This window comes from Astyanax mexicanus, chromosome 20 (assembly GCF_023375975.1).
Source record: "Astyanax mexicanus isolate ESR-SI-001 chromosome 20, AstMex3_surface, whole genome shotgun sequence".
Classification (NCBI taxonomy): domain Eukaryota; kingdom Metazoa; phylum Chordata; class Actinopteri; order Characiformes; family Acestrorhamphidae; genus Astyanax; species Astyanax mexicanus.
In genome coordinates, this window is record NC_064427.1 from 39,828,733 (window position 1) to 39,843,341 (window position 14,609).

The 14,609-nt window shown below is 39.3% G+C and overlaps 1 protein-coding gene across 4 annotated transcripts in view; it reads left to right on the forward strand.

Annotated features, from left to right (window-relative positions):
* pora (P450 (cytochrome) oxidoreductase a) overlaps positions 1–14,590 on the forward strand; it is a 28,028-nt gene extending 13,438 nt beyond the window's left edge. For all 4 annotated transcript variants that reach the window (XM_049468608.1, XM_049468609.1, XM_049468610.1 and 1 more), the window contains 11 exons: positions 1,909–2,033; positions 2,135–2,224; positions 4,314–4,412; positions 4,631–4,747; positions 6,155–6,273; positions 6,450–6,631; positions 8,305–8,454; positions 8,926–9,193; positions 9,300–9,445; positions 13,195–13,280; positions 13,380–14,590. In XM_049468608.1, the coding sequence (XP_049324565.1) occupies positions 1,909–2,033; positions 2,135–2,224; positions 4,314–4,412; positions 4,631–4,747; positions 6,155–6,273; positions 6,450–6,631; positions 8,305–8,454; positions 8,926–9,193; positions 9,300–9,445; positions 13,195–13,280; positions 13,380–13,524 (1,527 nt within the window). In that variant the 3' untranslated portion in view covers positions 13,525–14,590. The remainder of the gene's footprint in view (positions 1–1,908; positions 2,034–2,134; positions 2,225–4,313; positions 4,413–4,630; positions 4,748–6,154; positions 6,274–6,449; positions 6,632–8,304; positions 8,455–8,925; positions 9,194–9,299; positions 9,446–13,194; positions 13,281–13,379) is intronic.
* The last annotated feature ends 19 nt before the right edge of the window (positions 14,591–14,609 follow it).

The window sequence follows — 14,609 nt, forward strand, 5'->3', positions numbered from 1 at the left end:
GAAGCTTAAATGTCTTATCGTGTAAAGTAATGTTATATTTGATTAAATATTTTCAATAATTTACTAATTATGTTGACTTTTAATAAAATATTATTTTTTTATTTGTTAAGAACATCAATAAAGATAAGCTTAACTGATTCGTAACATATCATGCCGAAACTTTTAAACATTAACAGATATTTTACTGAACAAGAAAAGGAAGCCATTGAAAAAAAGAATGAACCTTGAAAAGTGTCTACCAGGAAATTTTAGTATTTTACTAAGAAATACCTGCATAACATGTATTTAAATATTTGTGTTTTTTATCATCAAAAATTGATCTTTAATTCTAATGAAACCAATACATTCCCTGCAGCCTTTAGTTGTATGCTAAGTTATCTAGCTTAGATCTAGTTCAACATTTTTATATACAAAGAAAAACAAAACTCTAAGAAAAAAGATAATATATAAGTATTCCAAAAACAAAAATGTTCCTAAATATTTTTTTTCTTAATTTTACATTAAATCTAATGTTTAAATGAATAACCTTTTTTGCGAATTTCTTAAGTTGATTTTCGATTTTTTTTTCTTATTCAAGCTGTAGTGAATCTGGCCAGTGAAGCAGGCAATTATAATGTCATATGATCAGAATGTACACAATGTAAAAGTTAAGAACAGTTATAGCCCTCCACCCAGCAGGCTCTGCTGTTGAATAACACAGCATTAGCAGCAGAAAAACATCGTCTCAGAGAATGCATGTGCCAGCCTTCACCCTCCTCTCTCTGCTCTGGTAGCAAAGTTTAGGTAGCATGTGGAGAGAGAGAGCTAGTGGGTTTAAATAGGGAATTAGGGAGGAAATTAGAGCTAAATAAGGGCCCTGTTTTCAACATATTTCAGAATTATACAGTACTGTGCGCAAAAGATTTAGGCACCTAAGCAAATTACACAAATTACACTTTATGTTATTAGCAATAAGAGTGTTTTTGCCTGAAAAAGCACCACATATGATTTAAACAGATGCAAATAAACATAAATACAGTAAAAATATAAAGAATTTCTCATTTTTAGATAAGAAGGTTGCTGTAGAAGCTGTAGAACAAAGTTTAGTTCCAGGTTTTTGAATTGAAAGCCGAAGCATTTCTGAGTGGAGAAGAATATGGATAAAATAAAGTGTTAAATGGTACCAAAGTTCTTCTTTACGTACGTGCGTTTGTTACACGTACAGCCTCTGAAAGAGGATCTGGCTCAGTTTTACTGAATGCGAGTGGCTGGTGGAGCAATGGAGACTTCAGAAGAGGAAATTTAGACCTTAGTAGTTCATTCACTCATAAAAAAACAAAGTGTGTAGTTGAAGTGAAGTTTCTGACTAAGGACACTCTCTCTTTGAATGAACATAACCTGGAATCGGATTCATCCGCTTTAAAAGGAGACCGCATCACACCCGCCCAGTTTAAAATGATTCTTCCGCATGCTCTGTGCAATTACCCATTCTCACCAGAGAGGGCCCTAAATTCCCCAAACCCCAAAACTTACAGACATCAGCTTTAAATGCCTGCACAACTTCTGCAATAGAATATCCCAGCCACCTGGCACCCACTATCAGGCCTCACTTTAACTTGATAGTTCATGTTATCTTTCTGTGAGCACTCTGTCCAGTGTTTAACCTCAATTACAAGAAAACATCTCACATCTCATAATGTCCCCTGAGGTTACACTTTGTGATTAATTTACATGCAGCTATCCCATAACTTTTGAGATGTCAGTGTATATAGGAAATTCAACTACATTCATTTACTTAAAAACTGCATTCAGATTCACAGTACTGGATGGGCCTGTTAAAGATTGAAAACTGTTTATATAATATTTGACATTTATTTTTTCCATATAATTTCAATAATTGGAATCCTCCTTATTTTCTGTTTTATGAAGGTGTTTGGGTTGGGGAATAAAACCTATGACCACTACAATGCCATGGGGAAATACACAGACAGACGGCTGGCAGAGCTGGGTGCTACACAAATTTTTGACCTGGGCCTTGGAGATGACGATGGCAAGTGCGTACATGAGCGTGATATGCAAAGCCATTAATATTAATATTTAATAATAATAATATTTTAAACCATGTTTACTGAAATACTGCTGAAATGTTGTGCAGCTTGGAGGAAGACTTCATCTCATGGAAGGCACAGTTCTGGCCAGCTGTATGTGCGTTTTTTGGAGTGCAGCCGACACAAGAGGAATGCAGGTATCCTTGTCTTCTCATTTTTACAATTTGTTTTCACTCAGTCACATGACCTGACCAACTCTCAAAGCTGGCATTTTAAATCATTTGTATCTGTATGGAAGAGGAGCGAAATCCTGGTTATAATGATCCGCCATCCTCCACCCAAATTCACCACTAGAGCCAGACAGATCTCCAGCACGAGGACCCCTGCTGTGAAGAGTTTTCATTTCAGGGTTTAGAAAACATAAAATAGGAAAAAGTTGGGAATAAACTACAGCTATGTGTAATATGTACACATTTATTATTTAGTTAAAGCAGCACTAGGTAGGATTTCCTAGATTTTTTATCTTTTTAAAGAAGTAAAATTACAGCTTGAAACTCACTGCAGCGCTGCATTGAGGTGTAATAGGAGGAATAGCGGTGCTCTCGTGTCTGTGCCGGAGCTCCTCTGAGCTCAAACCAGACTCTGTAAGTTTTCCGAGGTGGCCACGACCAACGCTCGTGAGAACTGCGACCTGCTTTCCGACCTTTAGTTCTAACAGTTCTACAAGGACTACTGGTTCATTCTTTACAAACTAACATACAGACACTCTGGCAGAAGCTGGAAAGAGACCGAATATGTCTGTGAAAGACAGTAAACGAGAAAGAGAAACTAATCCACCTAAAACATTTATTACACTCTACAACTGTAGGGGGGGCCCACAAGCACAAAATCTCAATCCTACCTAGTGGAGCTTTAAGTACAGTTTGTTCATTTTCATTCATATCAGATGTCCAAGTAGGAAACATGGCAGAATTCGTTTAAACAAAGTGTTACAACTAATACCCCGTGTTCGCTGCACAAATTTAGAGTGGTCAAATTGTTGTACTCTTCACACTATTCAAACTATAGCTTGCTATAGCAGCATGATATGGAATTAGAGCAGTAGAAGATAAAGTGTCTCAGTGTGGGTAAAGTGACAGTGTTTGTAAACAGTAATTTGTCCTTGTGTGTCAGTGCAGTGTGTTGTTAAGTGGAGTTTAAGAGTCTTACAGCTTCCGGAATGAAGCTGTTTCTCAGTCTGGTTGTTTTGCACGTAATGCTCCGCAGTCTCCGGCCTGAGGGGAGTGGGACAAAAAGTGCGTGTGCTGGATGGGTGGGATCCTTCCTGATGCAGGTGGCCCTTTTCCTACATCTGGAGGTGTAAATGTCTGTGGTGCTGGGGAAGCTAACTCCAACAATCCAATTTCATAATTAGTAATTTATTTTAAAACTGCCAAACATCAATCTTTAAACAATGTTTAAATGGTGACGGTGCCAAAGGAAAGAAACAAACAAAACATAAACTTAATCTAAACTATTTATACTAAACAAAAGAACAAAGAAAATAAAAACTACTACTTAAGCTAACAACATAAGTACAAAAGAGGCACCCGCCTGCTAACTGCAAACTGCACCCGCCTGCCTGCCTGCTAACCTAGTGTATCTATACACAAAGACGGCTACATGATGGAAATGTATAAGGCGCCTTATCCTTACCTGTTGGACTCCTTAAAGTGGTATAAGTTTGTACGGCTCAAACAGAGATTTGCTAGACAAGTGATCAAAGAAAGGACTGAAAGACATTCCCCAAGGAACGACTACAAGAGCAAACACTCAGAATAAAGCACATGGCAATGGAGGTGGTGGTGGTAGTAGCAGGGGAACCAGAAGCACACACCCACTTCCTGTGTGAGCTCTAGCCGCCATCTCCAAAATGCAATCTTTATAAAAAAAATATATATATAGTTGGAACTTTAAGTGGAAGTCAATGTAAAACATTTTATATCTGAAGTAAAAATTGTTCATGTGAAAATGCAAGGTTTTTGTGAGACGGCGACACTGATGAGTAGCTGTAGGTGTAGAAATAGGTGCTGTTTACTTCTTCATTAGCCGGCTGAGCGTGCTCCATGGCTGTGCACTTTATTCAGTGTCTCATTTCCATACTAAAAGGACCAAAGACATTACGTACACGATTGCATGACAATGTTGCTATTTACACATGCTGTGAACAGATGGTGGGTATTTTAGACATCATAGGTGCTTCAAAAGCAGATGAGAAAGAGACACCAATGTCTTTTATGTTTGCAGCGTCCGGCAGTTTGAACTGGTGGTCCACAATGACATTGATTTGAATGAGGTGTACACAGGCGAGGTGGGCTGTCTCAAAAGCTTTCAGGTCCAGAAACCGTGAGTTCCTTTCAGCTCAGTATCCTTATCAGATCAGAATGTTTAAAAAAAAAAATACATTTTTATATCATATATACTGTACACTACATAATATTACATTAAATAATTTTTAAACGGTTCAGGATTTTTTTTTAATGTTTGCTATATTTGTTCTGTTGTTATAATATTTTATTTGAAATGTATTTGTATGTCATTAATGCTAATTCTTTCACATTTAGGCCTTTTGATGCAAAGAATCCATACTTGGCAGAGGTAACCGTGAACCGTAAACTAAACCAGGGTGGGAGTCGCCATTTAATGCATTTACAACTGGACATCTCTGGCTCTAAAATCAGGTATTACTTACATAGTATTCATGCCTACCTTTACACCCATCAAGCATAATATTATGACTTTATTAGCTTCCTTTCACTCTGTTGTTCAGTGATCAGTAGACCACAAAACTGCTACAGGTTTCAGCAGGTATTATTTTGGTGGTGGGTTAGTCTTAACACTGTAGTGACACTGACATGTTGGTGGATTAAAGTACAGCTCACTTAAAATGATGAGTTTCTTTGATTTTATCAAATTAAAAACCTCTGGAATATAATCAAGAGGAAGATGGATGATCACAAACCATCAAACCACCAAACTGAACTGCTTGAATTTTTACACCAGGAGTAAAGCAGCATAAAGTTATCCAAAAGCAGTGTGTAAGACTGGTGGAGGAGAACATGATGCCAAGATGCATGAAAAAAAAACTGTGATTAAAAACCAACCAGGGTTATTCCACCAAATATTAATTTCTGAACTCTTAAAAATGTATAAATATGAACTTAATTTCTTTGCATTATTTGAGGTCTGAAAGCTCTGCATATTTTTTTATTTTATTTCTCATTTTCTGCAAATAATATATAATAAATGCTCTAAATGAAAATAAAACAGCACAACACACACTAACACAACACCACCATGTCAATGACCTACCACCCAAATTAGTGCTGCTCTGTGGTGAAAAAAGAAGATAAAGTATGGAAAAGGACTACAGTGTGTGATTATAGAACTAGTGCAACTAGAACTGTGCACTGCAAGTCAAGTGTTTAATATGGACAAGTGAGCTGCCGGCGCAAAATTGGCCCTGCTCCCTCCGGGTGGGTAGATGGCGCTCTCTACCCAAATCACTCCTACGTTGATGTCCACAGCACAGGGCATCTGTGAGCTGATGTATTGGAACCAAGCTGCTGCGCTGCATCAGCAGCAGCTCGAAAAGAAGCAGTGGCTGACTTCACATGTATCAGAGGAAGCATGTGTTAGTCTTCACCCTCCTGGTGTGTTGGGGCATCACTAGTGATAGGGGGAGGAGTCCTAATGAGTGTGTTGGGTAATTGGCTGTGTAAATTGGGGAGAAAATGGGAAAAATTAGAAATAAAATTATATATATATATATTTTTTATTTGATTTGTTACTTTGATGTATTGTGATTATCATGCCATAGCTTTATATAAAATAAAAATAGCATTAAAAAACAGACGCCTATGTCTCAGACCATTTTTTGAGCCCGGTCAGGTTCCTGCACAGAATCTAACCTCTACGTCTGTATTAAATTTACAATGTAAAAGAGATAATAAAACTCAGAAAAGAAAACACACTAAATAGGAAGATTTGTGTCCAAACTTTTGACTAGTATCGTACTCACTGGAGCTATAAAAATGGGTAAAAAAAAAAAAAAAAAAAAACTCATGTTCTTTCCTCTTAAACCAAAGGTATGATGCTGGAGACCACGTTGCTGTGTACCCCGTGAACGATGTGTCACTGGTGAACAGACTGGGAGAGAGACTTGGTATCGACCTCGACACAGTCATCACTCTGAAGAATCTAGATGGTAAATAGCAGCTTTATAAATGATTGTTTTATTGATTGTGAACTATAGATGTCTGACGCTGTCTGACGAGATGGTAGAAAGTGAGCATGCTCTGATATGATCAAATGTAATGCTTCATTTTTTTATCAATCTGGAGGATTGGATGTTACTGGAACTGTTTTGTTTTTATCTAATAGAGGAGGCCAGTAAGAAGCACCCGTTCCCCTGCCCCACCACCTACCGCACAGCTCTGACCCACTACCTGGACATCACCAATCCACCGCATACAAATGTGCTGTTTGAGCTGTCTCAGTACGCCTCTGACCCAGAGGAGAGGGAGAGGATGTGCAGGATGTCCTCCTCCTCTTCTGAGGGCAAGGTAACAGACCTGTCTCCCATCACTTATTCACTGTATCCAGAATCTGTTACACAGAATAGTGAAAGTTCACACTATCAGCTAGGGGTGGGCGATATGTCTCTAAAATAATATCACGATATTTCAGGGTATTTTTGCGATAACGATATACTTGGTGATATAGGAAAACTGAAATAATTAATTCATTTCAGGAATATAGTATAATAGTATAACAGAATAATCATAATGTGGCAAAATAAATAATATAGCATAAAATAATATAATGCAGCAAATAATACTGCAGAATATTTAGTTCATGCATATAAACTGCAAACTAAAACAATTATACAATAAATACACCTAAAGCTTCACAGTAAATAATAGACTACTTTTAAGACAGAACGGCCCTATTATCACAATATGGATTTTTAATATCATGATATTTCTGTATCACAATATATTGTATACGATATAATATTGCCCACCCCTACTATCAGCTATCAGAAGCACCTTCCATTCTTCTGTTCACACTACAGGATCAGATTTAAAACTTGCAGCAGATCTCACGATTAACAACATGGTTGCTTGATAGATAAGCTAAAAAAACTGATTTACCAAATAAAAGAATAACTGTAGAAAAGCATGAACAGTGCGACATCTCTCAGAAGTGAAGCCGCCCAGGTCTAGCGCCTCTGCTGGCTGGTTGCAGTATGACGTGTAGCTCCTCTTACCACCATATTAACAGCACTTGTCTGTTTATTACAAGGAGTAGCTGAGTTGCACTTAAGCTGTTAATTATACATTTATTCTGTTCGGTTAGTCTCATTTTACCAAAAAAAGGACTGATATAATTAGTTGTTAGTCAGGGAACTCGCAGAGTCCATATATTGTCTTCTTTTAAAAAAAAAAAAAACATCAATGGTATATTGCAGCAACTTGGTAGTTAAAGTGATAGTAAAAGCATCAGGTTGTCTCAGAGAGAGACAAAGAGAACACAAGTACTATAATTTGATAAAAATATAAAATTTCGTAATAAATCAATAAAAATATAACACTTGCTGAACAAAGAAAGTAGGCATTGGGAAAATCTGCATTGCTTATGATTCTTTAGACCCCATGCAATTCCATGCATAATATGACAACCAGTTTTTTATCCATTTTGGTGTGTTGCTGTGCTGCTAAAGATGGTTGCTGTCTTAAAATTCACATTTACAAATTTAAAATGCTGTCAAGCATGACTTTACATTTCTCATGCTGATAAAAAAATAACTGTTGAGGTTGATTGTTAAAATGTCATTTGACTGAGATCTTCATCATTCTGGCATTTAACATGCTACATTTTGCTCTAATATGAAAACAAACACAGAATACAATTCTGGACATTGCACGTTAATCATTGGATTATGAATATATTAATATATTGTTGTGCTTTGTTAATCTAATGTTTTGTGGATGTACCCAAAAAGGACTACTGGTTGTATTTAGCACACTAGATAATCCTGATAAAATAGCCAGTGAATGTACTCAGAGGTACACAGTGTATGCATACATTATAAACCTTCTAAAATTAAAATGAATTCTAAAACTCGAAATTGTTCTTGAATTTCTCATCATTTTTATGGCCCAGTCCCAGAAACTGTGCAGTTGAACACAGATTGTCTGTCTCCTCTTGCTGTTTGTGTGCTTTTGATTGTTAGGCTCTGTACCACAGTTGGGTGGTGGAGTCTGAGAGGAACATCCTGGCTGTTTTAGAGGACCTGCCGTCTCTGAACCCTCCTGTAGATTACCTGTGTGAGCTTCTACCTCGTCTGCAGGCACGCTACTACTCCATAGCATCATCTGCTAAGGTGAGGCCTTCAGATTCTGTTTACACATCTGTCTTCTTATCTGATATTTCTGCTCAGGGTTGATGCGGGTCTTCCCAAGGCCTACTCAAATTATTCCACACTCACACCACGCTATGCACTAGCTCTTTCACCATTCAGAGGTATAATCAACCTGTAGCCTGCTGCTTACCACAGCTAGCACTGCTGTAGCAGCATTAGCATTAGCTGCTAAGCACTAGCTCTTTTGCTGTTAAGTGGTAAGTATATCGGCCTGTAACCTACTGCTAACCCCAGCTAGCAGTAGTTGGATTATTGACCTGTAGCCTGCTGCTAATCCCAGATAGCACAGCTTGAGCAGCATTAGCCGCTTACCGCAGCGCTAGTTATTTTTACCCTGTAGCCGAGCGCAAACGGCCTTTGTAGAAAAGATACTGACAGTAGGCAGCATATGTTATTGATATCTGACTTGATGGCTTATGCTCCTCTTCTCAGGTCCACCCCACCTCTATACACATCTGTGCTGTGGTGCTAGACTACACTACCAAGACAGGGCGAGTCTTCAAGGGAGTAGCCACCAACTGGCTCAAAAACAAAGTGAAGACTGAGGGTGGTCCCTGGCCCACTGTGCCCATCTACGTCAGAAAGTCGCAGTTCCGCCTCCCGTTCAAAGCCAGCAATCCTGTAATTATGATTGGGCCAGGCACCGGAATCGCTCCCTTCATGGGCTTCCTCCAGGAGAGAGCATGGCAGAAACAACAAGGTAATGAGTCAAAGCTTCAACACCACAATTTAAAGTAGAACCTTTGTTTTTGTTTTGCTGATTATTACATCACTAACCACCGAAAATTCACTTTTGTTGGTTACAGGAAATGAAACTGGTGAGACAGTCCTTTACTTCGGCTGCCGGCATAAGAATGAGGACTTCATTTACCAGGAAGAACTCGAGGAGTTTAAGAAGGCCGGGGTGCTGACACAGTTACATGTGGCCTTTTCCAGGGATCAGGAGCACAAGGTTTGACCACATAGTTTATTATTTATTTCTATCACTAGTAATGCCTTCAGCACTAGGAGGGTAAAGGTTAGCACATGCCTCCTCTGATACATGTGAAGCCAGCGACAATGTCGTTATCGACTCTTTAACCAACATCACATTAGGAGTGATGTGGGGAGAACGCAACATCTACCCACCCAGACACAGCAAGGCCGACTGTGCTCTTTTGGACTCCGGCTGCTGATGGCAATCAGTGCAATCCAGGATTCAGAACAGTGATCCTCAGTTCAGAGTGACAGTCAGTGTCTTTGTCTGCTGGACCTCTTGACCACATTTTTACCTGTTCCCTTATAGCAGGGGTTCTCAGACTGTGACGTTTTCTTTCTCCAACACACCCAGTTCATCTCAGAAAGGACCAGTTTATAAGATAGATCTGATCATGTCTGCAGTGTTGTGCCAGTTCACAGCTTTTCTGAACTAGTTCAAGTTCAGTTCATACATGCTCAAAGTTCAAATTTGTTTTACATTACATTACATTACATTACATTTGACAGACGCTTTTGTCCAAAGCGACTTACAATATTGAAGTGCAAATAATAGAAGAGGTTAAGTACAAAAATAATAGAAGTTAAAAATAAAGCGTCTATAGATAGGGCCTTAAGGAGGTCAGAGGGAAATAATGGGATAGAGGAGTAGAGAAGAGGAAGAAGGAGATGAGGTTAGAATTAGTTAGTTAGTTAGAGGTGTTAGGAGAGTAAGTGCTCTTTGAAGAGCTCTGTCTTCAGGAGTTTATTAAAGATAGTGAGAGATTCTCCTTATCTGGTAGTAGAAGGTAGTTAGTTAGAGGTGTTAGGAGAGTAAGTGCTCTTTGAAGAGCTCTGTCTTCAGGAGTTTATTAAAGATAGTGAGAGATTCTCCTTATCTGGTAGTAGAAGGTAGTTAGTTAGAGGTGTTAGGAGAGTAAGAGCTCTTTGAAGAGCTCTGTCTTCAGGAGTTTATTAAAGATAGTGAGAGATTCTCCTGATCTGGTAGTAGAAGGTAGTTAGTTAGAGGTGTTAGGAGAGTAAGTGCTCTTTGAAGAGCTCTGTCTTCAGGAGTTTATTAAAGATAGTGAGAGATTCTCCTGATCTGGTAGTAGAAGGTAGTTAGTTAGAGGTGTTAGGAGAGTAAGAGCTCTTTGAAGAGCTCTGTCTTCAGGAGTTTATTAAAGATAGTGAGAGATTCTCCTGATCTGGTAGTAGAAGGTAGTTAGTTAGAGGTGTTAGGAGAGTAAGAGCTCTTTGAAGAGCTCTGTCTTCAGGAGTTTATTAAAGATAGTGAAAGATTCTCCTGATCTGGTAGTAGAAGGTAGTTAGTTAGAGGTGTTAGGAGAGTAAGTGCTCTTTGAAGAGCTCTGTCTTCAGGAGTTTATTAAAGATAGTGAGAGATTCTCCTGATCTGGTAGTAGAAGGTAGTTAGTTAGAGGTGTTAGGAGAGTAAGTGCTCTTTGAAGAGGTCTGTCTTCAGGAGTTTATTAAAGATAGTGAGAGATTCTCCTGATCTGGTAGTGGAAGGTAGTTTGTTCCACCATTGGGGAACTCTGTATGAGAACAGTCTGGATTGCTTTGTGTGAATGTTTGTTTGGTAAAGCGAGGCGACGTTCATTGGAGGAGCGCAGCGGCCGGGAGGTGGCGTAAGTCTTCAGGAGTGAGTGCAGGTAAGAAGGAGCTGTACTGTCATCACCTTGTAGGCGATTGTAAGCCCTTTGAATTTGATGAGAGCAGCAACCGGTAGCCAGTGGAGCTCAATGAGCAGCGGAGTGACATTGGTTGAAGACCAAACGTGCTGATGCATTCTGAATCATCTGTAGTGGTTTTACTACACAGGCCGGGAGGCCAGTTAGCAGGGCATTGCAGTAGTCGAGGCGTGAGATGACGACCGCTTGTACCAGGAGTTGGGTGGCCTGTTGCGTCAGAAACGGTCGGATTTTTCAGATGTTGTAAAGCGCAAAGCGGCAGGACCGAGCAACTGAGGCCACATGGTGCGTGAAGGAGAGTTGGTCATCAACCAGAACACCCAGGTTCCTAGCAACCTTTGTCGGTGAGAGAGAGAGAGAGTCGATGGTTATGGCAAAGTTGTGTTGAATAGAAGGTTTTGCTCTTTCTAATGTTTTAGAAAGAAAAGGCAGTAGTGAGACCGGTCTGTAGTTGTCAACCTGGGCGGGGTTGAGAGAAGGCTTTTTAAGCAGTGGTGTCACGTGTGCTTGTTTAAAAGCAGTCGGGAACACACCAGAAGTTAAAGAGGCATTGATCGTGTGAGTGATAGCCGGAATGATTGCAGGTGCAATGGTTTGCAGAAGGTCTGAAGGGATCAGGTCAAGTGGACACGTAGTAGGACGGCTACGCGTTAGGAGAGCCAGTGTCTCGTTCTCAGTGAGAGGAGCGAACGAGGAGAAAGCGACGCCTTCGGTAGAGGGATACCGGGCAGCAGAGCATGATGTAGTACTGCTACATGTCGCATCAGTAAACTGTCTGCTGATAGCTGCCACTTTCCCAGTAAGGAATGAGGCAAGAGCTTCAGCCGTAAGGCAGGTAGCCTGAGGAGGACACTGAGGAGGACACTAATTCTGAACTAGTTCAAACTTCAGTTCATTTTATTTTTTTGGTGAGGTATTCAAATAAATACTTTTTTCACACTAAAAGCTAGAAATCACTATACGTTCTTTGAAACTAATTCACGTTCAACTTCTTTATTTAAAAATTGCGTTCAGTTCAACGTTCGCGAAAAAAATGAACGTTTTTTTTTAACTCGTTCTTTTGAATTCGTTCACGCACAACACTGCATGTCTGTCATGTTGATTTTGTAACCAGTCTGTTTTAGATACCCAAGGCAGAGCCAGAAACACTTATTCATTTGCTAGGCCCACTTCTTTTTCCCAAACAAGTGTCTCAGACTGCCTTCATTGAGATACAGTGTGCAGCTTAAAGAACCAGAAGTGAATTTTCCTCTGGATACCCAGTTTCTCCAGCAACTGCAGCTTATATATTTTATTGTGAAACAGTTCCATTAAATTACAGCACTGAAGCTCAGCTGTGTTTTCAGCTGAGATGATACAAAGCTGCTTCAGGTCAGGTTTACCTCGACATGCTACGAGAGTCAGCACTCTGATGAAGATCATCAGGAAGAAAATGTCATAGAAGTGGACAGCATAGTGGGTGATAATAATCATGGCCGGCAACATCTGACAGGAATAGACTCACAGAAATCAATTCCACTTTCAATGCAGGAGGTCCCACATACATATTCCATAGGCAAGTGCAGTGCTCTATAGCATCCGGGGGACATGATACTAGTTTTTGTCCCATGACTTTTAACATGTCTGTGTATATTCTGTAAAAGGAACATTGCCTAAGTAAAAAGGCTAAAATAAAGACTTTTCTGGTACTGGAAAAATAAAATATTACATTGGATTTAATTGGAAGTTCTAGTGTACATTATTTATACAAACCTGTTCAGTGTTCAGTTGTGAACAGTATAGGGAGTTAAAGATTCAGATTTTGAATAACACTATAAAATGGCTCCTACACTAAAAAACTGTACTATAAAATAATAAATAGTAAAACAATTTATTTCTATAATAAGCAGCATTTCTGAATACAGCTCTGACAACTATGAATTTGTATTTTTAAGCTATGTGAATACATCTTTCAATAGTTATTTTATCTCTTGAGCAGAATTAAGTATTTGCACTTAGTAAAACTTAGAGAAACTAAATATGTGTTATTCCATAGGTCTATGTCCAACATCTCCTCAAACAGAACAAGGAACATTTATGGAAGCTGATCCACAGCAACAATGCACACATCTACGTCTGCGGGTAACACTTACATTACATTACATTTACAGCTGAACTTCTACATGTTTTAATTAGAATTCTTGTGCTTTTCACCATTATTAAATTATTGCTTTTTCACAGTGATGCTCGTAACATGGCCAGGGACGTCCATGAGGCTTTTCACGAGATCGCTGAGGAGGCTGGAGGCCTGACACACACTCAGGCTGTGGACTATTTCCAGCGGCTGATGACTAAAGGCCGCTACTCGCAGGACGTGTGGAGCTGAACCAGACTGTGATCATTACTTTACCTCTGATTTTATACCATTACTTCAGTTATATTTACTGCTTGCGTGCACTGTTACCAGCTCACCATGAGCTGAAGCGAGACTGTGACATTGTGAGATGTACACACAGTAATTTCAGAACATTATGACCATATAGGAACAGTTATGGTAGGAACTGTAGTTCTTCTGTTTTCCTGCCTACCTTGTTATTCTCCTTTCACCCCATTTCTATAAAAAAGAGAGTTCTGACTGTGTATAACCACTGATAAGTAAGTTACAGGGGTTAATGCACTAGACCATGATATTGCAATTGAATTAGCGCCAGTGGAACACAAACACTCCACTGCACAACAATCAGTATTACAACATTTTGTATTTCTTTTATCAAGTGTGAAATAATCCTTAATATTCATGATTATATTTATTTATTTAATAAAGATATATTAGTTTTTTGAATGAAACAAAACAATTACCTTTTTGTTTTATGAATGAATGAAGTTCAACTCATATAGCGCCTTTCTAGAAACCCAAGGACGCTTTACAATTAACACGTTTTTACACACAAGCACATTACCTCCACACACCGGTAAGAAGCGGCAGCCAATAGCACACAGCGTACTCTCAACCGGAAACAACCATCCACCTGGAGGACTGCATCAGGCACTACAGCATTTACCCAGGACAGAGTACCAATCCATATCTGGGCACACAGTCATACACACACATTTACACACACACACACAAACTTACATACATACCACACACCGGATCAATTTAGAGTATTCAATTTTTCTGGGCAATTTAGTGTGTCCAATTTACCTGATCTCCATGTTTTTGGACTGTGGGAGGAAACCGGAGTCCCCGGAGGAAACCCACGCAGACACGGGGAGAACATGCAAACTCCACACAGATCGGGACTTGAACCCAAGACCCCAGTGCTGGGAGGCGAACATGCTAACCACTAAGCCACCACTGCCGCCATCAGTTTTACTGACAATGTTTTATCTGTTGACAAAAAGTGACGTTATCAAAGGGGTGTGATTATTTTATAAAGTCATTAAAAAAAAAAAAAAAAAAGAGACCAC